This window comes from Eurosta solidaginis, chromosome 5 (genome assembly GCF_040869045.1).
Source record: "Eurosta solidaginis isolate ZX-2024a chromosome 5, ASM4086904v1, whole genome shotgun sequence".
Classification (NCBI taxonomy): Eukaryota; Metazoa; Arthropoda; class Insecta; order Diptera; family Tephritidae; genus Eurosta; species Eurosta solidaginis.
Genome location: NC_090323.1, coordinates 212,526,194 through 212,553,830, shown reverse-complemented (window position 1 = coordinate 212,553,830; position 27,637 = coordinate 212,526,194). Strand labels below are relative to the sequence as shown.

The 27,637-nt window shown below is 36.0% G+C and overlaps 1 protein-coding gene across 4 annotated transcripts; it reads left to right on the top strand.

Moving 5' to 3' along the window:
* On the top strand, positions 1–27,637 carry Acbp2 (Acyl-CoA binding protein 2). 4 transcript variants are annotated; one of them, XM_067756692.1, is made up of 3 exons: positions 1–80; positions 27,097–27,139; positions 27,229–27,637. In XM_067756692.1, exons 2-3 carry the CDS (start codon positions 27,125–27,127, stop codon positions 27,475–27,477), a joined length of 264 nt encoding a protein of 87 aa, XP_067612793.1. In that variant the 5' UTR covers positions 1–80; positions 27,097–27,124; the 3' UTR covers positions 27,478–27,637. The 4 variants fall into 4 exon arrangements, with proteins under 4 accessions (XP_067612793.1, XP_067612795.1, XP_067612794.1 ...); XM_067756694.1 differs by lacking the exon at positions 1–80 and adding an exon at positions 90–159; XM_067756693.1 differs by lacking the exon at positions 1–80 and adding an exon at positions 177–417.

The following is a 27,637-nucleotide window of genomic DNA, read 5'->3' as shown; positions in this document are numbered from 1 at the left end:
AATGATTTTGTTAAATTCGCGGATCGTTTGTGATTTCAATTCAGACTACAATAAGCTATTACGGTGAAACGTTGATTCGTGTAAGTTGGCGTCTTAATCAATTTTATATTAAAAGTAACGATACGAGGCAAATGCAGACATGCTGCAGCTCATAAAGACGTGAGAAAGATCGCAATACGTTGATGATCGCGCACAATTGCCGCGACTTATTTAATTTAATTGAGTTCGCTCGAAATGATTTTGAATTTTATTATTTCTGTGTTGCGTGTTTATAAAGCAAGTCATTTATTTTTAGCAGGAAATTAAATTTGAAAAAAAAAAATTGGATCGAAATGTGAAAGATAATATCAAATTATATCTACCTTTTAAAGATAATAATAGCGCATAATAAATAAATTTACGGTTCAACAGTTCTATGTATGTACATAAATATGAAATACATGTACATACATATGTATGTACTTACTTAATTTGAGGAAGTGCTTAAAAATTGTGACTATAAAACTGTGCCTTTTCTGACTTCTAAATAATTATCGGTAAAACATATTCAATTGTTTCCTGAAGATGATCTCAGAATGAGATCGAAATATCGACCAAATAAAATTAGAAATACAAACATTTAAATTGTGTTTAAATTTTTTAAACTGCCTCGAGCTCATCAAAATTTAATAAATTATAATATTTGAAGGCAAATAAAAATATTTTTAAATAATTATCTTCTTTTGATAATTAGCATGTATTTAAAAGTATTTAAAAATATCGCCTGCTGAGCCGCTAACGCACTCAGTTTACGTGTACTTTGTTCTGGAGAACCTTTGTCCATTAAGTGTAAATACAGTGAAACACAGATAAAATGAATTTCATCACATAGCGCCTATCAAGAGTCTAACACGTTATCCACAAAATAAAATCCCCAAATCAAAATCCCCAAAATCAAAATCCCCAACACAAAATCCCCATTTCATGTGTGAAATAAATTCAAATTAGGTTTAAAATCGCCGCGACCAAAAAAGGCTAATAATCCATACCAACTTTCTGCATAGGCGGCCTACCTCAAGCTACCACAAAATTACTCATTTTGTATTTTGTATCTGTTTTTAACAAAACAATTCAAATTAGGTTGAAAAGTATTCTCAAAAAAATTCTAAATTGCTATCTAAATACACAAAAACCCTAAATCGCTGGAAACTGTCGGCAAGGCAGTGCAAAAGAAACAGTTTTTACCTAAATTATTGCAGTGCTGGGTTACCCTGGGTGCGAGTTTGCCTAAATTTTAGGTACCTAAACTAATATTCCACTGGAATTTTCCAGCACTGCAATAATTTAGGTAAAAGGCTTTCAGAATTGTGCGAGTTGTTTTGACATTTTTTAATAAATTCGTATCTCAGAAGGCCGGTTAAAAAAGTTGTAATTGAAATAAAAAATTGTTGACAGAGGAGATATAAACTAAATTTAGTTTGATTTCTTTTCACAATTCGTTAACGACTTAAAATGCTAAACTGCACTATAGAAGACACAGGAATCTTTATTCTGGTTTACAAATTTATTTATTTTGCAAATTGTGAATAGGAAAAAATTTAAGTTAAATTCGTAGCTTTTTTGACAAGGAAATATTTTTTTTTTACTTACAACCTTTTTAACCGGCTTCCTTAGATACGACTTTATTAACGACAGCATTTCTGAGTTACGTTCTTTTCAAGTTACGACCTTTCTACTAGCCGTTATGAGTTACCACCTTTCTACTACGATCCTCCTAAGTCCTCCTAAACGACTGGAGCAATTTCGATAAAATTTTGTGGGACTTTAGTATGCTTTAGGTCAGGGATCTGCATTTTATAGCACAATTGCCCCCATATTCTATATGCGAGAGGGCAATCACTTTCAAATTTTGGAGATCCACACTTTGGTTCGTTTTCTTTCTTATATTTTGGGGAAATGAACCAGGGGCTTACCTATTCTAAAAAAAAAATTGTGTATGGTGTGATTTCCTTGAAATTTAGTGCATGAGTACCAGTTTAACAAGCTTTGTATGTATAGCAAACCTAAGCAAAAACTTTTTCTTCAAGATTTAAAAAAATTTATATAAATTTGTATGAACGAAACTTCAAATCGTGTCTCTAAACAGAAGATTGCAAATTTATATGGGGCATTTTTCAAGCACATATTTCTATTTCAGTTTTTATTGAAAAAAAAAAAAATGCAAAACAAAGATGATGGAAAATATCTATATTTAAGTTGACTCCTTGAGCAGTTATTCGAGGTAGAAGTTTAACCTCAAATTGATTTAATTGAGATATCCTATATGATTTGTTGGAAAAATTAAAATCACCTTGAGGCACCTCTTGACTTAAAAAAAAAGCTTACATTTTTACAGACTAGCAACACTTTATTTTTTTGGGCCCACCCTATTATACATATATACTTAATCAACAATTTAAAAAAAATATTCATTATTCTTTTACCTTTCTATGAGCAATGTGCAAATTTTAAATGCATATATGTACATAAGTGATATTTTTCTCTAATGGGATTTACACTCAATCAATGCACAAAAGCAATTATATCATTATTTGTAGTGTACTTAGCATGAAGTCGTACCCATAAAATATGTTTGCTCTTCATATATTAAGGGTCGTTTTCACCATCTTCACTTATTCACATATGGATTAGGTATCGCAATTCTTGTTTTCTTCATCCTAACTGAAGCATCGACTGTCAGTTAAGTGCAAAAAAAAAAGTCATCAAAAGTCAGTTGGTTTTCGTGTATTCACAATGGATTTTTGCAATTTATTTGTAGAATATTCACGATTAGGTATTTAACTGAGAGTTGGTTACCCTGTGTTGGTGAAAGGGAAAATCTCAAATGAAGCTATCTGAAGAATGGCAATGCTCCTGATAAATTCTTACTTGTTATTGTTGTAGCGATAAGGACACTCTCCGAAGGCCTTGGGGAGTGTTACCGATGTTGATGGTCCTTTGCCGGATGCAGATCCGGTACGTAACAAGCACCATTAAGGTAATAGCCCGACCATCTCGGGTACGATTTGGTATGACCACATGATACCTTTTAGGTCATACCGCCCTCCCACCCCCTAGATGCATAAGGAACTTCCGTCGCCAGAGCCTCGGCTGTCACATACACATGATTCGCCACGGATAGGTGTGGTTGACAATTGGGTTGGAGAAGCTGTATATTGCGCTACACAATCCCTTAAATCAATTTGGTATTTTAGTTGCCTCTTACGAAAGGTATACCTGCCGCGGGTATATTCTAAGCTGACAAATTCTTACTTAACTAGAGATGGTGAGAACGGTGCTAAAACAATATAAGCTGTAACATTCGTCTACGATCTTTTTAAACCAAATTTTTCATAAAAGTGGCCGTGGTCGCTAACCGATTTCGCCTATTGTTCTCAGTCGTTTTGCTGGAAATTTGTTGTATGTTAAAGAAAATTTGAGAATGATGGACCAGACTTATTTATTCCAGATTCGTTGTGTTTTGCTGATTTTCCAGTGTTTACTTGATGTGTATTGCAACGCTTTTCCGTCATCCCTTAACAAATTTGAAATGACACTGATGATGGCGCGACGCCGAACCCGGTTTGTCTCTAAACTAAATTTTGACAAGGGATGACGGAAAATAGTTCCAAATAAATTCGACTGGCTTAGTACGTGGGACCCTTTCTTTGCGCCAAGTGGGCCAGGACCGACCTTGCCTTGAATTCTGTATAGGAGCTCCTCCTTTACTAGCTAGTTCTTAGAGCTCAATATCTAAGAAACTTTTTTTCCAGGAAGTAGAAAATTTAGTACAGTAAAAGGCTTCCTCTGTGACTATTTTTATCTTTGTTTGAAATTTAGTACAGGGGTTCCTCTTTGACTATCTTAATATCTGGGACCCTTTCTTTCCGGCACAGGGCCGCCCTATTCTCATTTATGGTGCGGTTTGCTTGATATTTGGTACAGATTTTCCTTTTTAACCATCTTGATACCTGAGTTTGTTTCTTTCGGACAAGTGGGTCAGGGCCGACTTATTATAAAAAATCGTATCCATGATGTCTTTTGCTTAGAATTTGGTTAACAATTAGCTTTTGGCTAGATTGATATTTGGGATACATTTTTTCGGAAGGTGCATGAAGCTGGGCCTTTTCGAAAAATACGTTCGTAGTTTGATAGAGAGGAAAAAAGGAAGATATAGATATACAGAAGAGGCCCGGTGGCAGAGAGAAAGAGAGGTAAAGGGAAAAGCCATCTACATGGATGGGAGAAGCACATGGTCAGGGACGAAGAGAAGTACAAGCGCAGGTAAAGACAATGGCAGAAGGAGAGGGAAAGACGGGGGAGGGATGGAGATGGGAATAGGGAAAGAGAAAGATAAGCTCAGAGACAGAATACGAGAGGATGGAGAGATGCAGAGAAAAGTTGGGGGACAATTAAGAGGTTTAAGAATAAAGTAAGGCAAAGAAAAAAGGAAGAGAGGCAGAAGAAAGACGTTAGAGAGTGCACGGATTTTACCACTTTAATGGTAGATATACCAACTTTTTAGCTCATTTTCATTTTCTACCACTTCTACCACCAAAGCCCAAAAATCTACCAATATTTGCCTTTGTAAGGAAGTGAAGAAACGATTCAATTTCGAAGACGGAAAATTACACCTTTTGGAATATTTTGATGCAAAAAATATTCAATCCAGTCCCTTTACTGTTCCCTTACTTAAAGCTTTTCCATTTCACAAGACTTCCATGGAAATTCTTAACAACGAATGGCGATCATTAATGTTATATGATAAGGAAAAAATAGAAAAGATATTTTCCGACAATATGCTTAAAGGATGGATAAAATTGGGAACTGAAAAGAGTCTTCTAGAATAAAATTTGAGTGAATAAATATGCTCTTTAGCAATATTACAGTAGTGCAGCCGCAGAAAGGTCGTTCTCTATAATGAACGACATAAAAACCGCCAAGTGTAATGGAATAAACATTTCAAGCATTTCCAATCAAATAATTAACAAGAGTATTGTATCGAACGGACTTTATTTCAGCCACCAATTGAATTAATAAGATTTTATAAAAAATTTTGATTTGTAGAAGGAGATTTTGTTCCTTGTATTTAGTAACACCCATATGGCACTAGATTTTTCTTTTGTTTTTTCCAGGGACGGAAAATAATAATCTTTTTTTTCGGAGTCGAAAAAGTCCTGGTCAAAAAAAAATTGTCCTAGGTGAAAATGTTTGAGTTCACAGGTATCCCTATAGCAATATCATGTCGAATCATGCATCCTTTTTATTTTTCGAACTTTTACCATAAAAGTCCACATATAAGAGTAAAATCTGTATTTTTATTTTTTGAGTCCGATAGAACTAGTTACACTCGGACTTTTAAAAATAAAAGTCCGGAAATAAAAGTTAAATTAAGACTTTTATTTTTAAGGCCTTTTTTTAATTCGGATAAGCCGTTTCTTTGTTATCAAGCGGGACTTTTATTGCGGCCTTAAAAAATAAAAGTCTTGATTTAACTTTTATTTCCGGACTTTTATTTTTAAAAGTCCGAGTTTAACTAGTTCTATCGGACTCAAAAAATAAAAATCCGAAAATAATTTTTATCTTGATCCAAATATATTTAAAGTCCAAAATTAATAGTTTTGAAAGGACTTATATTATAAAAGGAATAACAGTTTCAACCCCTGGTTTTTTCTGACAACTTTTTTTTTTGTTGAGAATTCTTTTTTTATTTTGAAATATTGGTGCACAAATTGAAACAAGAAAAATAAATTTGTTTATGAAGGAAATGTAGTAGTCATCTACTCGCAAATATTTTTCTGCGCTATTTTCATCAGTTTTTTATGAATAATTTTGAACGAAAGTAAAAAAAAGTTTTAAGTAAACGATAATATGCCAAAGTCGGTTATTTTGTGGCAGAAAAATACTGATACATTGGAAAATTGTTGTTGTAATTAGACGTATCCGTAAAGTTTCCTCAGTATTTCAAGCTCAAAATACAGGAAAAAAGCAAGTATCATATAGGCATAAGCTATGTACATATATACAAATTTAGATGAATTTTTATATAATGTTTACATGTTTTTTTAAAGTGTTATTTCCGTGAAATGTTCTTTATTTGCTTTACAATAAAATATGAAGTGTTTTGTACAAATATAAAGTGTAGCTATTGTTTTCTTGGAAAAAAAACTACCAACTTCTACTACTATTTTAATTTTTCGTCTACCAACATTATCTATTAAAAGGTCCGTGCACTGACGTTTGAGATAAGATAGTGAAGAGTAAGTGGGATAAGGAGCAATATAAGGGTTATAGCTAAGTAAAGTGGTTTTGGTTTCTAATATAGACTGATTTATGAAACTTATTTATTTGCGGCAGCAAGGCGCCGGGTCAAAAAGCTAGTATGTACATAAGTAAAATAGATACCAGAAGAGGGCGTGTCACGTCGCTTTTACAAATTTCCAAAAATCGCATTACTTAGGGAATAATCAACCTTTTCGTGTTTTCAAAAATATTGCTCATTTTAAATATTCATTAGAGATGGGTGGTGCAAAATAACTCTGAGCTGTTTATATACTTTTTATACATTTTAGTATTTATTTGTGAAAATCGTCCACTGCAGGTTTTTATACTTAGCGTGCTTTGCACAAAATTTGATTAAGCCATGTCCGTCCGTGCCTCCGATTGTCCGTCCGTTAACACGATAACTTGAGCAAATATTGAGATATCTTTACCAAATTTGATATACAGGCCTTTCTGGACCCAGAATAAATTGGTTTTGCAAATGAGTGAACTCGGATCATAACCACGCGCACTAGACTGGCCGTAAATTTTTTTTTTTGGAAAACCTTTAATTTTTTCATCTTAAAATATGAGGTTATGCGTAAAAAGAAACAGTATAATTTTTCAGCTCGATCCGATCATCCCTTAACGTGCCTTGTGAAAGCCAAATTACGTAGAACTTCAAGAAAATTACCATTTTTACGATTCTTAGTGTCATTTTTAACTTTTTTGAAGTTTGTTCAAATTGTTTTTAAAACGACGAAAGAACAAGTTAAAGGAGTGTAACAAAACATTTGTTTTAATTCACTGTTTTTTTTTTTTATTAGTATATAGTACTATTTCCAAAAGAAATAAAAGTTGATTACTTATTTAATGAGAGACGATTTGGTGCAAGCTCGATAACTTTGCCTGTAGTGCTGAACAACTTGCAATAAGTACTGTTTATCTTCTTCATTATAAGTCAGTGATCGATTGAAGTCGGTGATCAATTTCAATGCTCTCTCAGCAGCGTCATTGACTACAGTTAAATGTTGACAAATTCCTTTTCCTGCCTTATAATCTTCTCTCTCTTGACATGTGGAAAGATCCGATTGCAAAAAACTTGTTTCTATTACTAAACGTGTGAAGAATGCTCTAGTTCTTGGTGAAACAAAATTACTTATATCCTTGCTGCCATAGAGAAGTATATCGGGCATTGTTGCGGTAATTCGTTTTGGAAAAGCAGTGTAATCTAGGTTTTCCTTATTAATTGCTTTTACCATTTTTTGCTGAATATGCAAGGGAATTTTTTCATCAAAAAATGAAAGGACAACAGCTTCTTCCGACAAGTACCATAAATGATTTTTTATTTTTTGTAATAAAGCATTGGAAACTTTTTTTATCAAAATAGGCAATCGAATCTTGAATCAGCCTTAGGTCATTATGTGGAGCAGCTATATTGGATCTACACAACGAAACCAATTCGGAACGTAGATGCAGACCAGAAAAATACAAATGCTTCGTAGACTCTTTTTCTCTGAAGTTGTTAATTTGAATTGGTTGCGAAACAGAAAAATTTTGTAACAATACAGACACTTCAACATAAACCTTCCGTGCGATGTTGCCAGGTGACCGAACTTGTGAACAACTTGGTACGTCTTCCCCATTAAAGAGTAGAGATAGTTGTAACAGCTCCTTATAATCAGCACGAATGTGGTGTTTATTTAACGTAGTTAAGCAGAAATTCTTAAAATTATCTATTTCTGCTATTGTTAAGACTAGCCGAACTTCTACGTCCGATATTCCACTTTTAAAGGATTTAGGGTTAATATTTTTCCAGTAGCTAGATAATCCATTGAAAAGTGGAACATCCGGGGCTGATGATTTACCAAAATTCAATTGAAACACTGCTTTTACTAACAGCTCGCTGATATGATGACGACATGGAAAGAAAAGTAGAGTGCGGCCTATTCTTTTTTCAAGCAGGAAAGCAGCTCCATTATTAAGTCAGTATTAGCAGCCGTTGTATCAAATGGTACAATTTCCACTAATTCTTCGAGTTTCCATGCGCACAAAAAATTATAAATTTCTGCAGATATAGTATCTCCCTTTGAATTTTCCATTTTATATATACCTAGCAGTTTCTCCATGTTTTGCCCGTTGCAACGAGAGACAATCGATCTTTTTTCCGGTGCCACTGATTTCTGGAAGAAGCTTACCATCCCAGTAAAGGACAAAAATTTCAGGAATCTAAAGCAGGATAAAAAATCAAACATACTTATAAACGTATTCAGAAATACAAATTTATTACATGGAATCCATCAATAATCTGTTCTGCTTGTCTGCGACGAAAATTCTTTCTCATCGAATGTATTGTGGTTCGATTGAGGACTAAATCTTCCATTTTTATCGGCAATTTTCCACCATTAACTTCTTGCAGTTTTTTTACGAAGGCAGAAACCATTGCATTCACCAAATGTATGGCATCTCTTGTAGAGAGCCTACATTTGTCCATACTCGCAAGCATTCTATCATCAATGAAATTAATTTTTCCGCGATTTGGTTTTGTTAGTTCTAACCTAATGTCAGTATTTTCACTATCAATTATATCAGTAGGCACATTTTCTTCACCAGGTACACAGTCCATATCACTGTCTTCGGGGAAAGTGCTTCCAAAAGCGTTAGTATTTTCAGCAGCTAGATATATGAAAGTGACTTAAAATTAAAAAAAAAACTGTAAACCTAAACTAAAATGTACTTTCCTTGGATTTGATGCTTTTCAACACGCTTTCTTTCTTCTTCCATTCGTTGTTCTTTGCGTTTTTGTTTTCTAGCCAATACAGTATCAGCACCACACATACTACCTGGACGACCTTTATTCCTTTGAAGCAAAAGAAAATTTTTATCTTCCTGTATTTTTATTATATCCAGGGCATTCGGGGCTGCTAAGTCGAATATGTGGTTCTCAATTTTATCTAAAAAGTCTGCTTCATTTTTGCGATACTTTGTATATGGAAATTTGCAATTTTTTTGTAAATTTCTCCATTTCTGATAAATTATTTTTAATTTTTTAATACAATTGCCTTCTTTCATTGTAGGAATGTTTGCTTTTTTCCAAAATTCAATTGTGGCACCAATCGTGAATTTCATACTGAATTGCAAACTCATATTTTCCTTGCGCATTTTGTAAAATAATAATTGGAGCACCTGTTTACCTGATGGCAACTTGGCCCCAGAAATAACACTCTCACATTTACCCACTAAAAATATATCTTGCTCTGAACGTAGTCTTTTCTTTGAAATGCCCGCTGATGATTTATAACTCATTTTTTTACCGATTAGTTAATTTTTAGCTTCAAAACAATGCAATGCCACCGACTATATTGCAAATATGGACAAGAAGAACAAGACTTTGTCAGCTGTTTTCCTAATTGCGATGTGTAATTGTCTTAAAGCGCAATAAAGTAAACACGATTATCTATATATTATACCTACTTTGAGCTCCACAAGGCATGTTTTAGCATCATCGCATCGGGCTGAAAAATTACACTATTTCTTTTTACTTCTAACCTCATGTTTTAAGAAGCAAACATTTCAGGATTTTCAATATATATTTTTCTCCATGCGAGTTGCCGCCAGTCTAACGCGCACTTTATATATATATAACATTTTGGAAAACTCAAAAAGCCTAATTATTTAGTAAAAAATACACCTAGCTTGTTGAAATTTTATGTGTGGGCTGATATTGAGACTCTTGATACAAATTTGAAAGCATTTTTGAAATGCCACCGCAAAGACTTTTGAAAGGGTCGTAGACGAATATAATGAGCTATACTTTTGCGAAAAGAGCTTAAAATCAATGATATTTTACTTTCTAAATAGAATTATAACAACAAGTTACAAAATATAAAAATTTTTGAAAATCGGCCGGCACTGCCCTTTATTACTAAGAAATTTTCTATGTCTCGGGGGCCATAACTCGAAGAAAAATTAACATATGGGTATAAAATTAGGAATACGCTCTTTGTTTATAGCAGGACATATTTCTAGTAAAAATGGACGGGATCGGTTAAAGACCACGCCCACTTTTATATATAAAGGATGTTTAAAAGGGTCGTAGTCTAGAATAATACTTACTTACTTGGAACTGTGGAACGTGTTACGTAGAAAAAGTAATTTATCTGAAATGAACTGTACAATTTAAGCTCACGCTGAGTATATAATGTTCGGTTACACCCGAACTTAGACACCCTTACTTGTTTTCTATTGTAAACGGCGTTTAACTATTTAAACTTGGAAACACTATGGGAACTTTAATCTTTTTGCATCCACTCTTCTTAGCGGAATGGGGGAAATATTTCCGAAATAGTTCTGAAACTTTCCTGAAGTATAACGAAAAAATGTTGCCAAATTAGTCCATAAATGATAAAAAAAACAATCCGGATTTTATCTGGAGATAGTCCCCAGATAAATCCAATGACCATCACATAATAATCCTGAACTGGTTCGAAAAAAATAGAAAATTTGTCGGATATAAGCCCAAATTTATCACAAAATAGACCTAATATGATTTTTAATCAATACCGTTGTGGTCTTGAAATGATTTCGAAAACATTCCTGAAATACTATCAAAATGAATTAATCTCAAAATTTTCACAAAAGCAGTCCCAAAATTATCCGCAGTTCTAGTCCCAATGAACCTAAATAGTTCGAACCAGTTCTCGAAACAGCGCCGAATGCTCTTTCTATTTTTCTAAAAAGTTTATGACTTCAATTCATATGGCCCATGGTATCAAATATCTTTGATCTAAGTCAAATCGACTCAGGGACGTTTTCACTATTTTAAGGTACGCTTTTAACTCTAAGTTAACGAAATTCTCGTTTTCTACATTCTAACTGAAGCATCGACTGTCAGGTAAGTGCAAGGAAGGAATGGCAGCTACTTTGGGCTAAGCTAGTTGTTTTGCTGGTTTTCGTGTATTCAGAATATTTTGTTCCGTATTTTTCTTTAAAACATTCACAATTGTCGATTTAGCTGGTGGCTAGTCAGCCTGTGCTGGTGAAAAGGAAAACGGCCCTTAGATTCATAACAATTAAGGAAGTGTGGGGAGTAGACTGGTCCCATGCTAAGCATGATGACACTGGTAATTTTTCAAAAAACCTCGATTTATATGAGCCAAATATTTAATTAGTAAGGGTAATAAACAGTAGCTCTTCCTAAAAGGGTAGCCCCTATCTCTTAAAAAAAAAATTAATATGGAGTAGATCATTGCATACTATTGTCTGTCTGTGTTCCGAATTTCATTGAAATCCGTCCAACCGCTCTGGCGTGATTGAGTTACATAGACAAACATATTTATTGACGTTTTCTTACACTCTCATCCCACTGTGCATAAAAATTATTTACATTTTTTTATGGCCTCGCTCCAACATTAGACGTATAAGTAACGCATACAAGTAATCAAATTAAAATCGCGCGAGTATTACAATTTGGAGAAAGTTTCATAGAGTATGATGTACTTACATAGATTTATTCATTGCATGGGTTTTCTTCAGTTGCTGAAGCGCAAAATATTGGTATAAAACATGTTATGAGTTTTTTTTTTTATTGGTTTGAGGTAGCAAAACAATGCAATGAAATTTTAAAACTGATGCGAAAAAAACAAGTAAGGAAGTCTAAGTTCGGGTGAAACCGAACACTACATACCCAGCTGTACCCTCGTAATGCTGTTGTTGTTTGTTTTGTGTGCATAATAGTGTTACAAGGCTGCGCAATAATACATATATATATGGTTCTATTCTGAACTAATTTTTCTTCGAGTTATGGCTCCCGAAACATAGAAAATTGCTTAGTCATAAAAGGGTGGTGCTACGCCCATTTTTTAAATTTGAAGTTTTTCCTATTTATTGTTATAAATCCACTTGGGAAATGAAAGACCATTGATATAAAGCTCTTTCTTGCAAAGATATAGCTTATCTTATTCGCCCACGACCCTTTTAAATATCTTTTATATAAAAGTGGGCGTGGTCCTTAACCGATTTCGTTAATTTTTCTTCAAAGCATTCCTTATAGTAAGGGCAAACTCTCTGCCGAATTTTGTTAGGATAGGTTTAACGATTTTTGATTTATGTTTAATAATATTTGTAAAATTGATTTTATCACAAGTGGGCGGTGCCACGCCCATTTAAATTTTATTTTTTTTTTTCAAATTTTTATCAAGAGTCTCAATATCAGTCCACACGTCAAATTTCAACATTCTAGGTGTATTATTTACTAAATAATCAGGTTTTTTATGTTTTCCAAAATGTTATATATATAAAAAAGTGGGCGTGGTTATCATTCGATCGCTCATTTTCATTACCAATCTATTCTGGGTCCAGATAAGATCGTCTACCAAATTTGGTGAAGATATCTCAATATTTACTCAAGTTATCGTGTTAACGGACAGACAGACGGACGGATATGGCTCAATCAAATTTTTTTTCGATACTGATGATTTTGATATATGGAAGTCTATATCTATCTCGATTCCTTTATACCTGTACAGCCAACCCTTATCCAATCAAAGTTATAATACCCTGTGTAAAAGTACAGCTTACTTACTTAATTAGCGCTTAACCGTCTAAACGGTTATGGCCGAAAAATAAATGTAAGGCGCGATAACCTCCGAAGAGATTTTAGGCCGAGCTTCTCTTCCAATTTGCATCGCGCACCTTTTTAATTTTTCCTACAAATTGGCGGGACGGGACCTACTTGTTTTATGCCGACTTCGAACGGCATCTGTAAGGCAGATGAGTTTTCACTGAGAGCTTTTCATGGCAGAAATACACTCGGAGTGCTTGCCAAACACTGCCGAGGGGCGACCCCACTTAGACAAATTTTCTTCTAATTGAAAAACCTTATTTCTAAAATTTTGATGTTGCTTTGCCCGGGGTGTGCACCCAGGGCATACGGTGTGGTAGGCGGAGCACGCTACCATCACACCACGGTACAACACAACTAAAAGTACAGCTGGGTATAATAAAATAAAAAAACATGCACGAGATATGTAAGATTAATACTGATATGTGTATAAGTACGTATTGTATAAAGTAATGGCTTTAGTATTTTTATACTCAGCGTACTTTGCACACAGAGTATATTAACTTTGGTAACATAACCGTTGGTTGTACAAGTATAAAGGAATCGAGATAGATATAGACTTCCATATAGCTAAATCATCAGAACCGAAAAAAAATTTGATTAACCCATGTGCGTCCGTCCGTCCGTTTGTCCGATAACACGATAACTTGAGCAAATATGGAGATATCTTCACCAAATTTGGTAGACGAGCTTATCTGGACGCAGAATAGATTGGTATTGAAAATAAGCGAAAACGGAAGATAACCACGCCCACTTTTTCGATATCGAAAATTTAGAAAAATGGAAAAAATAAGATAATTCAAAAACGAATACTGCTAAGCTAATGAAATTTGATGGGTGGATTGATTTTATGACACAAAACATAAATTCCAAAAAAAGTTTGAAATATGGAAGAAGAAATTTAGAAGAATAAAATTTGGTAGTTTAACAAGCCGTAAAAATATTACATTGAAATTTGACAGAGACACTATCCTTACAAAATTATATAAACTAAGTGAAAATAATCAAAATCGGTTAAAGACTACGCCCACTTTTATATAAAAGAGTTTGAAATGGGTCGTGGACGAATAAAATAAGCTATATCTTTCCAAAAAATAGTTTAGTATCAATCATATTCCACTTACCAAGTTGTAAGAGGAAATCGGGAGAAATTTTTTTTTTAAATTGGCCGTGCCACGTGTTATGTAGAGAAGTAATTTATGTGAAATGAACTGTTCAATTGAAGCTCACGCTTAGTATATAATATTTGGCTACACACGAACTTAGACACCCTTACTTGTCTATATTAGCTCTGAAAATGTCTCTGTAAAATTCGAAAAGCTATATTTCGCTAATGGAATAAGATATATTAATAAGAATATTTTTTACAAATATTAAGCCTTCAAAACAAAGTCACATAAATAAATTAAATTTTTGTTGGCGATTTTTGTTGTCTATTTGGGAATGGTGAGCGTACTATTGTGACATGTCACGCAGACCTCTCAGCGCATCAATACAACGGCGCCTGTGAAGAATACCCGTAGTTGGCTTTCTCTTGCAGAGTACGGAGACTCTTTTGGTCTGAAGAGAATAGAAGACGTTCTGCTGGAATAATTGGCTTCGCATCTATCAATAGTGATTAGGAATTTGACAGGTCACTGGCCAATGAGAAAACAAGCATTTTATCCTTGACTGTTCAGCTTTTGCTAGAATTAGGCGAAAGTATTTTGCTCTGCGCTAGCTAAGATCTCCGAAGGACTTATTCAGGGTCGAGATCGGTGCTAATCGAAACTGCATCTTTGCAACCCAACGCTCCGCTCAATAGCCATAGCTTACGTCACTCTTTTCTCGTGGTCCACGTAAGCTATCCCTGCCGGTGTGACTACCAATCAACTTAACATAACCTAAGCTATACGAGGTCGCCCCTCGGCAGTAGTTAGGCAAACACTACGAAAGTATTTGTGGCATGAATCTCAGTCAAAATCTCCATAAAAAGCGTGTAAGTCCCCTCTTGCTAATTTGTAGCGATAAATAAAAAGTAGCACGAAGAAGCTAAATCTCCACGGACACATCAGCAACAGTATTATGCATTATAAGTAGATTGTACGTATTTGTATGCGGAACGGTAGATTGAGCGACACTGGCGCCATCTGACATGAAAAAGTAGCCAACTTGCAAACTTTTGTTACAAGCAAAGCATAAGAAGAACATTTGACATTTGCTTTGGCTAAGGGTGCTGGCACACTTTGCAAGTGAAATTATTTTTCCCACTCGTTGGTAACTTTTCTAACATTTTTCACAATTAATAACTGCAATTTAACAGATGAATAGGATACAAAATATGTTAGAAAGCATATTTCTTGTATAGTCGCAAAATTTTGTATGTGGAATGCATAAGCTGTGTTAAACGCATCTATAAGAAAAACTTCAGTGTGCCGCGGCCTCACACTCACTCGGAACTTCTCGGAACTGGATGCAGCTATACATTTTTTTTTTGCGGTAGTAAATTGCCAATGAGTTATAAATTATTGAAAATATAATTTTGCTGCTTGCTATAGTGTGTCTGCCGTTTTAATACGACCAGCATAAAACCCACATGAGCGTTCGTATGAAATTTGTATTGAAACAAGTAAGGAAGGCTAAGTTCGGGTGTAACCGAAAATTACATACTCAGCTGAGAGCTATGGAGACAAAATAAGGGAAAATCACCATGTAGGAAAATGAACCTAGGGTAACCCTGGAATGTGTTTGTATGACATGCGTATCAAATGGAAGGTACTAAAGAGTATTTTAAGAGGGAGTCAGCCATAGTTCTGTGGGTGGACACCATTTAGGGATATCGCCATAAAGGTGGGAGAATTTGTTTGTACGATATTGGTATGAAATGAAGGGTGTTAATGAGTATTTTAAAATGGCGTGGGCTTAGTTCTATAGGTGGACGCCTATACGACCAGCATAAAACCCACATGAGCGTTCGTATGAAATTTGTATTGAAACAAGTAAGGAAGGCTAATTTCGGGTGTAACCGAACATTACATACTCAGCTGAGAGCTATGGAGATAAAATAAGGGAAAATCAGCATGTAGGAAAATGAACCGAGGGAAACCCTGGAATGTGTTAGTATGACATGTGTATCAAATGAAAGGCATTAAAGAGTATTTTATGAGGGAGTGGGCCATAGTTCTATAGGTGGACGCCATTTAGGGATATAGCCATAAAGGTGGATCAGGGTTGACTCTAGAATGCGTTTGTACGATATGGGTATCAAATGAAAGGTATTAATGAGTTTTTTAAAAGGGCGTGGACCTAAGTTCTATAGATGGACGCCTTTTCGAGATATCGCCATGTTGGGAATCCCTGCACATACTAAGGTTGTTGTTTTCATGTTTCTAGTGTTTCATATTCTTGCTATATTAAAACTGTTTACGCCAACTAAAATTCTGTAACATACATATGTACAACATTCATACATAAATTTCAACTGTTCATTGTTTTTAACACGCTTTTATTAGCTTGGCCTGTATGTAATGGTGGTTTGATGGTGAATGAGGACAAAACGAAGTACCTGCTGTCATCGAGCAAAGAGTCAGCCCATATGCGCCTTGGCAACCACGCTACTGTTGGCAGCCATAATTTCGAAATAGTAAGACTTCGTTTATTTGGGAACCAGCATCAACACTAGCAACAACATCAGCACTGAAATCCAGCGAAGAATCAATCTTGCCAATAAATGCTACTTTGGACTAGGTAGGCAATTGAAAAGTAAAGACCTCTCTCGGCAAAAGAAAATCATGCTCTACTAGTCCCTTATCGTAGCCGTCCTGCTATATGGTGCAGAAGCATGGATCATGACAACATCAGATGAAGCGGCTTTGGGAGTGTTCGAGAGAAAAGTTCTTCAAAAGATTTATGGACCTCTACGCGTTGGCGATGGCGAGTACCGAAGAAGATTTAATGATGAGCTGTACGAGCTATACGCAGTCATCAACATAGTCCAGCGAATTAAAACGCAGCGGCTGCGCTGGCTAGGCCATGTTATGCGAATGAAAGATGATGCTCCGGCCAAGAAAGTGTTTCTATCGGAACCCGCCAATAGAAGCAGAGGTAGAGGGCGGCCCCACTCCGTTGGAAGGACCAGGTGGAAAACGATTTAAACTCCCTTGGTGTGACCAATTTGCGCCGGTTGGCGGAGCGAAGGAGCGACTGGCGCGCCTTGTTGGACGGCCATAACCGTTTAGACGGTTAAGCGCCAATTAAGTAAGTAAGTAAGTATGTAATGGAATCTTTGAGCTTAGTTTTCACCGGTTTCTAGAAGTATGATTAATTTGAAACTTTGCATACGTATCAAGGACCAATGACAATGCATTAATGTGATGGTGTGGTGACATAAGGTCAACGGCCATAAGGTAAATTGGCCTTATTACCACTTTGAATGGTATAATGTGATGGTGGGGTTACATAAGGTTAACGGACATAAAGTCAATTGAACCCCAAATGGCCATAGATTTCAAACCTTGCACATACTGCGAAAAACGCATTCCTTTATTAATGAAAGAAGTGGATGCATGACACATCTACGAAAGAGCATACTGGAGCCCTTTTCAACACGCTTTTATTAGCGTGGCCTGTATCTATCTATGTATCCATGTATGTATGTAACGGAATCTGGAGTGAAGCCGAGCCCCGGTAATGCAGAGCTCCGAACTCCGTTGCACCTTTTGAAGCATTTTAAGATATGTCCTTTTAGCTAGTGCAGGCCACCAGACCAAGGCACCATAAAGAAGAATCGGGCGCACAATGGCTGTGTAAATCTAGTAGGTCACCTTAGGGGAGAATCCCCAGGAGGTGCCAATTTCCCTCATGCAGGTGAACAGCTCTGCTGCTGCCTTCTTGGATCGGTCCACTATATGGTCACTCCATAATAGCTGCCTATCCAGAATGACTCCCAAATACTTGACTTGATCGCCAAACGCTAAGAACGTACCCCCAATTCTTGGCGGTGTAAGATTTGGTACTTCGTGAAGAGAACAAGCTCGCTTTTATCCGGCTTGACTTCCAAACCTGTGGCGGGTTGTACTCCTGGACCAGCTCCAGGATGTTAGCTGGGTCCGTTGGCGTCACTGGAACCCAGGCTCTAGCCCTTGGTCGTGAGGGGATATCATGCGCCTTGAGGCGCGCGCCCGGATATACCACCCCTATCAGCGTGACGGCGGCCGTATAGAGGTTGTCCGACCTGGCGTCGTCACAGGCAATTGGCTTGACATTGCCCAGGAACCACCCTGCATCGGTGCAAGATGGCGGTGGACCAGGGTTGTCTTTTTAACCTTGACGGCCACCGTAGCGTGTGCGGCCTCGATCCACTTCCACTGTTGTTTCGGTATCCTGCCATCTTCGCTGCTCTCGTCTATAATGCCAATGATCTGCCGACCCTTGGCAATTTCGGCGAAAGACCGCGTCCAGCCTCCCTGCGTCTTGGCCCTTATCGGTATCATTGGGGTTGGATTCATCCATGGACCGCTGGCGTTTCGAGGTTTCATCACTCTCGACTAAAACTTTCAATAAAATTACTTGAACTATAAAATTAAAAATAAATAATAGTTTAAAAAAACTAAAAAAACACGCTTTTATAGCAAACTGAACTAAAAAATAGAAAATAATTTTCAATTAAAAAGAGTTTATATAACAGTAGTAGAAGGTCAAACAATCGTTCATAGTTAAACACCTCAAAATTAAATTATAATAAAATTTAAGTTATTAACAGAATAATTTAATTCACAGTAAAAAGCGTGGGGTGCCTGATATTGAATGTTACAATCATTCTATTGGCAACTATCTGAGAGGAAAGATATAAAATGTAGTCAAATACACCCCACGCTTTTTAATCTGAATTAAATTACTCTGTTATTAACTTAAATTTTATTATAATTTTATTTTGAGGTGATTAATTATAAACGATTGTTTGACCTTCTACTACTGTTATATAAACTATTTTTAATTGAAAATTATTTTCTATTTTTTAGTTCGGTTTGCTATCAAAGCGTGTTCTTCTTAGTTTTTTTAAACTATTATTTATTTCACCTCTTTATTTAAATTAAAATGGCTTGCATATATTCGAACTGTTTGATAAAAAGTGAATGTCATCCCTTCGTGGCATGCTGGCTTTGCGATGGGCTCGCCCATATGAAGTGTGCCGGTTTTTCAGCAAGAGTGGTTGACGCACTCAACGATAATGAGTTTGAAATGTAGACCAACTGAGATTGATCTTTTCAAAGTTTTCAAACAGGCTCGCGATGGTTTCTCTGAAATAGGTAGAGAGTTAGCTGTACTGTCCAAGAAAATCACACATTACAAAAACTTGTTTAAGTCTTTCAAATACCCGATTGACATAACAAACACAAAAATTCCACATGGAAACCGTCATCCTAACAGTGCTTCCTCTGGTGCCCCGACACTTGATGCCGTTGCAGAAGTTCCTGCACCCGTAGTTAGTTCACCGCCAACTATCGAATTAATAAATCTGGCATCCACAAGTCCCTTAACGGCTCAGCCATCTTCATCAAAGGTTTCTTTAACAAAACCTAAAAAATTCTATGAAAAGTAATCAGGATCCCAAAAAACCTCCTACGCAATCCGAACCGCCGACTAGTAATCATATTGTTGTCCCTATTATAAAATCTATTTTTGTGTCAAGATTTGATAAAGACACTACAGAAGAGGACCTAAAGTCGTACATCATCGCTAAACTTAAATTTTATATCGTGAAAGTTCGAAAATTCAATTATAACTATCCTAGAGATATTTCGTCTTTTAGGATTGATGTATCCGCACAACATTTTGAAATTATATTAAGTAATTCTTTTTGGCCGCCTGGTGCTTTTGTGAGGGAATTCTATCGTAGGCGTAACAATAATACGCTAAATATCGCTACGCTTCCTCATAACAATATTGCATCAAAAAACTGAATGCTAAATCTGCCCTTAATTTGTTTTATCAAAATGTTAGAGGCTTAAACACTAAACTAACAGAATTGTATTTGAAATCGTTTAACTGCAATTACAACATTATAGCTTTAACTGAAACTTGGCTAAAATCTCATGTATTTAACTCAGAGATTCTTTGCAATGATTACCAAATATATAGAAATGATCGCTTAAACAGAGTTGGAGTTTTGCTTGCGGTACATTCCTCTGTACCTTCAGCTGAGCTTGATTTACCCGTTACCGATTCTACGGAATTCAAATTCATTAGAATCAAGCTCGCAAATGGGTTGTGTCTATATTGCAATCTGCTATATCCCACCTTCTTCTGATCCTTCGGTGTATATGGATCATATCTCCCTGCTGAAAATTGTTAATTCAATGTTGAAGCCCATTGATTCGATGATAGTCCTGGGAGACTTTAATCTCCGGCATATATTATGGACCATATCTGACGATGATATTGTACCTATTTCTTCAAAGCTGTCCAACAACGAATTTTTATCCGAAATGACTCATCTTTGCCTTAAACAGATAAATATAATTCCTAATATGTGAATATTACCCTTGATTTGGTATTTGTTGACGATACATCAAAATGTACTCTTACCCGAGGTGAACCTCTAACTGTACCTGAAGACCCTTACCATCCTTCCCTGGAAGGGGTATTAATTGCTGTAAGGCGTCCCCTTCTCCCTTCCCTTGTTCCGCTCTCTAATAGTGACTCTCTTTTGGATCAGCTCTGTGTTTGTATTACGGGGTCGTCTGGCAAGTTATTTATTTGTGTCTCATACATTCCGCCTTGCAGCGAAGATTCGCTGTACTGTGCTCATGTCAATAACATATTTGACCTTTACGAAAACAAAGTTGGTAGTCATTTCTGCGTTTTGGGTGATTTCAATCTAAGTAAGGTTGTATGGTCCAAAATTATTAATGATAACGTCCAAACGCCTACTAATATTAATCATCCTCATGAGATCAATTTCTTGGACACCCTTTTTGGGCTAACTTAATTCAGATTAACCACTTCGTTAACCAGTTAAATAATATCCTGGACCTTATTTTTGTAGATGAGAATCTAATTACTCACTTGACCGAATGTACATTTCCTATTTATAAGTCTGATATGCATCATGTACCCTTATCGTTATCTATAGAATTCTTCGACCTGGTGCCGAATAACAACATTAATAATACTGTCCGCTCCTATAATTTCAAGGATGCAAATTATGATACTCTTAACTCACTCATATCTGAAACTGATTGGAACTCTATTTTCTTTGCTAAAAACCCTGCTGAATGCTTCGATGCCTTCTTGCTTGTGTTGTCAGACATCTTCAGTACGAATCTCGCTTTACTTCCGGTTAAAGTTCACAAGCTACCCTGGTACACTACTAGGTTAAAAAAACTGAAAAATCAAAGAAATAAGTACCATAAATTATATAAAGCGACTCTCGACTATTTATGACTCAGTTCAATGTTCTGGATAAGTTCTTATACCGTAAATACATTTCCCGATTTGAGGATGAGTTAAAAGCAAATCCTAAATCTTTCTGGAACTATGTTCGGTCTAAGAAAGGTTGTACCAATATCCCAACCTGTGTGAAATTTAACGATACCAGTTCAGAGAGCCTGGCTGTTACAGTAAACCTTTTTGCTGATTTTTTCAAATCTACATTTGTTGTTGATGCGGATGATACTAACAACAGGTATTCCTTTGATACACCAAAGCCTTTAAACTTTGGGTCCCTGTCTGTATCTGAAATGGACATTATTAAGGGTATCTCCTCCTTACAGTCCTCACTGAAAACTGATATAGATGGTTTGTCCTGTTCTTTATTTAAAAAGTGTAGTAGTTCCCTTTGTGTTCCATTGCGCCATATTTTCAATACCTCTCTTTCGACCGGAGTTTTTATTGATCGCTGGAAGCTGGCGTCCATCACCCGGATATAGAAGTCAGGCAATAAAAATGATGTAAAGAATTATAGGCCAATATCTAAATTGTCGACCTGTTCCAAACTTTTTGAAAAGGTAGTTATGGACAAGGTATCATTCGCTATCAATAAAATAATCGATCCATGTCAGCATGGTTTTATTGCAGGGCGTTCGACTGTCACAAATCTAGCGGTTTTTCCCAGTTTTGTGTCTCAGCGTTCAAGGATGGATGTCAAGTTGACACCATTTATACAGATTTTTCCAAGGCCTTTGACACAGTTTCGCATAAACTACTTTTGTGGAAACTTGAAAACATGGGCTTTCATTCAAGTTTTCTGTTGTGGCTGAAGTCTTACCTAGAAAATAGGATATATTTTGTTGAAATCGAGAAAACTAAGTCCTACAAATTCTTAGCAACTTCCGGTGTACCACAAAGTAGCATCCTTGGTCCTATTTTATTCATAATTTTTATTAATGATGTTTGCTCTTGCCTAAAATATTCTAATTATTTACTTTATGCAGACGATTTAAAACTCTTCTGTAAGATCACCAGTATTTCTGATGCTTTGCGTCTGCAGGAAGATCTGAATGCTATCAATGATTGGGCTTCACAAAATAACCTGCGACTCAACATTAGTAAATGCTGTCACATAACGTTTACTAAGTCAATGAATATCCTTTCATCAGTGTATTCGATCTCAAACGTAACGCTTGCCTCAGTTGATGAGTTTCGTGATCTTGGCGTAATTTTTGATTCGTCTTTTACCTTTGCTAATCATGTTAACTTTCTTATACCAAAAGCTTATGCCAACTTAGCTTTCTTACGACGATATGCGAAGGATTTCAAAGACCCGTATACCAGAAAGATTTTGTATAATTCCTTAGTACGTTCAAAGTTAGAATATGCCTCAGTCATTTGGAATCCGATATACCCTTCACACTCTTTAAGAATTGAACGAGTTCAGCGGAAATTCATGCGGTTTGCTCTTCAACCTCTACACTTTGATAATCCCATGCCACCCTACAATGCGAGATGCATGCTTATAAATGTCTTGCCCATTGAAGTCAGGCGTTCTGTTCAAGGCTTAATGTTTATTATACTCAGTTGAGCAGAGCTCACAGAGTATATTAACTTTGATTGGATAACGGTTGGTTGTACAGGTACAGATAGATATAGACCTCCATATATCAAAATCATCAGTATCGAAAAAAAATTCGATTGAGCCATGTCCGTCCGTCTGTCCGTTAACACGATAACTTGAGTAAATTTCGAGGTATCTTGATGAAATTTGGTATGTAGGTTCCTGGGCACTCATCTCAGATCGCTATTTAAAATGAACGATATCGGACAATAACCACGCCCACTTTTTCAAGTGGGAATTAAATCAGGACCGTACTTTTAAGATTCCTTCAAAGACGTTAAATATGAAAAAATTCCATGAGGAGATATTGCTGGAATATTAACTGTGTTAAGTGAGTTAAGTTGAAATGGATATTCATTTGAAAAAGAGTTAAGTTCAGCGGAATATTTGGACTTGAAAAATTGTGCAAAGAAATTAGCAATATCTTGGTCGTCGCTAGACAAATCTTCCTGGTATTTTCAAGCAGACGGAAACCCTTTTTTCGTTTAGAGTTCACGAAACCATAAAAGGCTTTCGGATTGTAAGTTATTTTCCTTTTCATCTTGCAGATGTATGTATTATAGCACTTTTTGTTTAATTCAAAATATTTATGACGCAAAATAGAGTACTGGAAGTAGTCGGAGTGAGAGCCCGACCTTTTGAATAATTTGAAGAAGCGCGATTTACTGTTTTTCAAGGACCTCAGATCTTTAGTGAACCATATATGGACTGGTTCGGTGGACACACGTTTTCGCTTAGGTACGTGTTTTTCCAAAATACCGTAAATGATGGTATAAAAGCCAGAAAAATTTTGGTCAATATCTCCACCGTATTTGGGGCAAGCCACTGTAGATAAGGTTTGATTAAGTTTTCTAAAATTAGCCTTCGCAAAGTCAAATCTGAAACTAGAGTCGAATTTAAATGCAGCGCTACTCAGAGAATTTGTTTCGAATTCGTATGCTATTTCATTTCATTTCATTTCATTTCTTTATTGAGTCAATGGTAACATACCTTACTGACTAGATTACAGTGTACTTAGAACTAAATTATTAATTTAAGTATGACTTAATGTGATAGATAGTAAGACTCAATGCATGCCTTGAAGAGAGACCTAGACATGGCAAAGTCAAGATCTAGACTCCTAGATAAGTGATTGAATTCTACAAGTCCTCTTAGAAGAGGAGCAAAGCTGAAGTAATTAGAACGCAACACTTCAATACGGAATGTATTGTGAAAGCGGAGGGCTCTGTTAGGGATATTGAAAGTTACCTGACCCAGAAGTTCGGAACAATCAATAGCACCAGATATTATATCAAACACAAGTAAGAAAGGCTAAGTTCGGGTGTAACCGAACATTACATACTCAGTTGAGAGCTGTGGAGACAAAGTAAGGGAAAATCACCATGTTGTAAAAAGAACCTAGGGTAATCCTGGCATGTGTTTGTATGACATGTGTATCAAATGGAAGGTATTAAAGAGTATTTTAAAGGAAGTGGGCCATAGTTCTATAGATGGACGCCATTTAGGGATATCGCCATAAAGGTGGACCAGGCCTGACTCTAGAATTTGTTTGTACAATATGGGTATCAAATGAAATGTGTTAATGATAATTTTAAAAGGGAGTGGGCCTAAGTTCTATAGGTGAACGCCTTTTCGAGATATCGCCATAAAGGTGGACCAGGGGTGACTCTAGAATTTATTTTGTACGATATGGGTATCAAATGAAAGGTATTAATGAGTATTTTAAAAGGGTGTGGGCCTAAGTTCTATAGATGGACGCCTTTTCGAGGTATCGCCATAAAGATGAAGCAGGGGTGACTCTAGAATTTGTTTGTACGATATGGGTATCAAATGAAAGGTGTTAATGAGTATTTTAAAAGGGCGTGGGCCTTAGTTCTATAGGTGGACGCCTTTTCAAAAAAACTGGGCGTGGCTTCAACCGATTTCGCCCTTTTTCACAGAAAACAGTTATCGTCCTAGAATCTAAGCCCCTACCAAATTTCACAAGGATTGGTAAATTTTTGTTCGACTTATGGCATTAAAATTATCCTAGAAAAATTAAATGAAAAAGGGCGGAGCCACGCCCATTTTGAAATTTTCTTTTATTTTTGTATTTTGTTGCAACATATCATTACCGGAGTCGAATGTTGACATACTTTACTTATATTGTAAAGATATTAACTTTTCTTTTAAAATTTGAATTTAAAAAAAAAATTTTTTAAAAAGTGGGCGTAGTCGTTCTCCGATTATGCTAATTTTTATTAAGCAGACATATAGTAATAAGAGTAACGTTCCTGCCAAATTTCATTACGATATCTTCAACGACTGCCAAATTACAGCTTGCAAAACTTCTAAATTACCTTCTTTTAAAAGTGGGCGGTGCCACGCCCATTGTCCAAAATTTTACTAGTTTTCTATTCTGCGTCACAAGTTCAACTCACCTACCAAGTTTCATCGCTTAATCCGTATTTGGTAATGAATTATCGCACTTTTTCGATTTTTCGAAATTTTCGATATCGAAAAAGTGGGCGTGGTTATTTTCCGATATCGTTCATTTTAATAGCGATCTGAGATGAGTGCCCAGGAACCCACATACCAAATTTCATCAAGATACCTCAAAATTTACTCAAGTTATCGTGTTAACGGACAGACAGACGGACGGACGGACATGGGTCAATCGAATTTTTTTTCGATACTGATGATTTTGATATATGGAAGTCTATATCTATCTCGATTCTTTTATACCTGTACAACCAACCGTTGTCCAATCAAAGTTAATATACTCTGTGAGCTCTGCTCAACTGAGTATAAAAATTAACCTACCAAAAAGTTCACTTACTTAACAATGTAGTATATGCATAATTTCTAGCTGTTATTTATAATACTCAGCTGATGATTATTATTCTGTAGCTGAGCAGTTTTAGATCACAACGCTTAACAAGCCTCCGCCTATCAACAACTCGGCAAAAGCAAAAAACAAATCCGCGCGTCATGCGGATGCGCCCCTCCCGTCGGTTGGGCGGGCTTTGGAGGGTATTAATCCGTTGGGTATTATTATTATTATTATTATTATTATTATTATTATTATTATTATTATATTAAGTAGAAGTAAGAAAAGTTATGCAGGGCGAAATCAAAAGCCCCTGGAATCTTGGCAGGAATACTGTTCGTGGTATTACATATATAAATAAATTAGCGGTACCCGACAGATGATGTTCTGGGTCACCCTGGTCCACATTTTGGTCGATATCTCGAAAACTCCTTCACATATACAAATAAGAGCCACTCCCTTTTAAAACCTCCATTAATATACCTTTAATTTGATACCCATTTCATACAAACACATTTCAGGGTTCCCCTTGGTTCATTTACCTACATGGTGGTTTTCCCTTATACTGTCTCCAAAGCTCTCAGCTGAGTATGTAATGTTCGGTTACACCCCGCCTTAGCCTTCCTTACTTGTTTTTATTATTTTTTTGTTTCTGGTTTTTTATTCCTGCAAATTTGATTTCATTTGCTATGTGGCCGACCTTGAAGGATCACTTAAAAGCTTCCTATACCAATACATATACAACTAATAGTATCATCAAAAGCAAAACATAAAATGTGATCAGAAGTAGGTCAAGTGCAGTCACGGGTAAGGTTATAAGCAGGCATGAACGTTTATAAATACAACAAAAAAATCAGTGTGCTTGCGTGTAATTGTAATTCACGCAGCTTTATTACAACAAAAAACATAAAATAATACTAAAGAATTGCTAAAAATGGCGGCCACCGTGGTGTGATGGTAGCGTGCTCCGCCTATCACACAGTATGCCCTGGGTTCAACTCCCGGGCAAAGCAACATCAAAATTTTAGAAATAAGGTTTTTCAATTAGAAGAAAATTTTTCTAAGCGGGGTCGCCCCTCGGCAGTGTTTGGCAAGCGCTCCGGGTGTATTTCTGCCATGAAAAGCTCTCAGTGAAAACTCGTCTGCCTTGCAGATGCCGTTCGGAGTCGGCATAAAACATGTAGGTCCCATCCGGTCAATTTGTAGGGAAAATCAAGAGGAGCACGACGCAAATTGGAAGAGAAGCTCGGCCTTAGATCTCTTCGGAGGTTATCGCGCCTTACATTTATTTATTTATTTTAATTGCTAAAAATGAAATTAATTCTTTAATTTATTTCTTCTCTCTATTTACAGTGAAGTATAATCCGATAATCAACACAAGATGTCCCTCGTTGAGGTACATATAAATTCGGCCCAAAAAACAGTTTGCAACAATCAATTAACTACTTTTAATGATCTTTTATTTGTAATTTTACTCCTTTGCAGAAATTCAATGCTGCTGCCGAAAAGGCAAGAACCTTTACAAAGCGTCCCACAGATGAAGAGCTTCTGCAGTTGTATGCGCTTTATAAACAAGCCACTGTCGGTGATAATAATACACCAAAGCCAGGTATGCTGGACTTGAAGGCTAAAGCCAAATGGGAGTTCTGGAATAAACAGAAGGGCAAATCACAAGATGACGCAAGAAAGGAGTATATTGAGTTCGTTGAGAAATTGTCTGCATCTTATCTGTGATTTTATACGCATTTGATTAAGAACATTTTAACATTTAATTGTATTATTGGATAAACTACCTTCCTTTTGATCTTGATTTTATATATGTAAGTGCACAATATATAGATTTTTTTTTGTAGTTTTTAAAAACCAATTAAATTTTGACCAAAAATTAAACAAA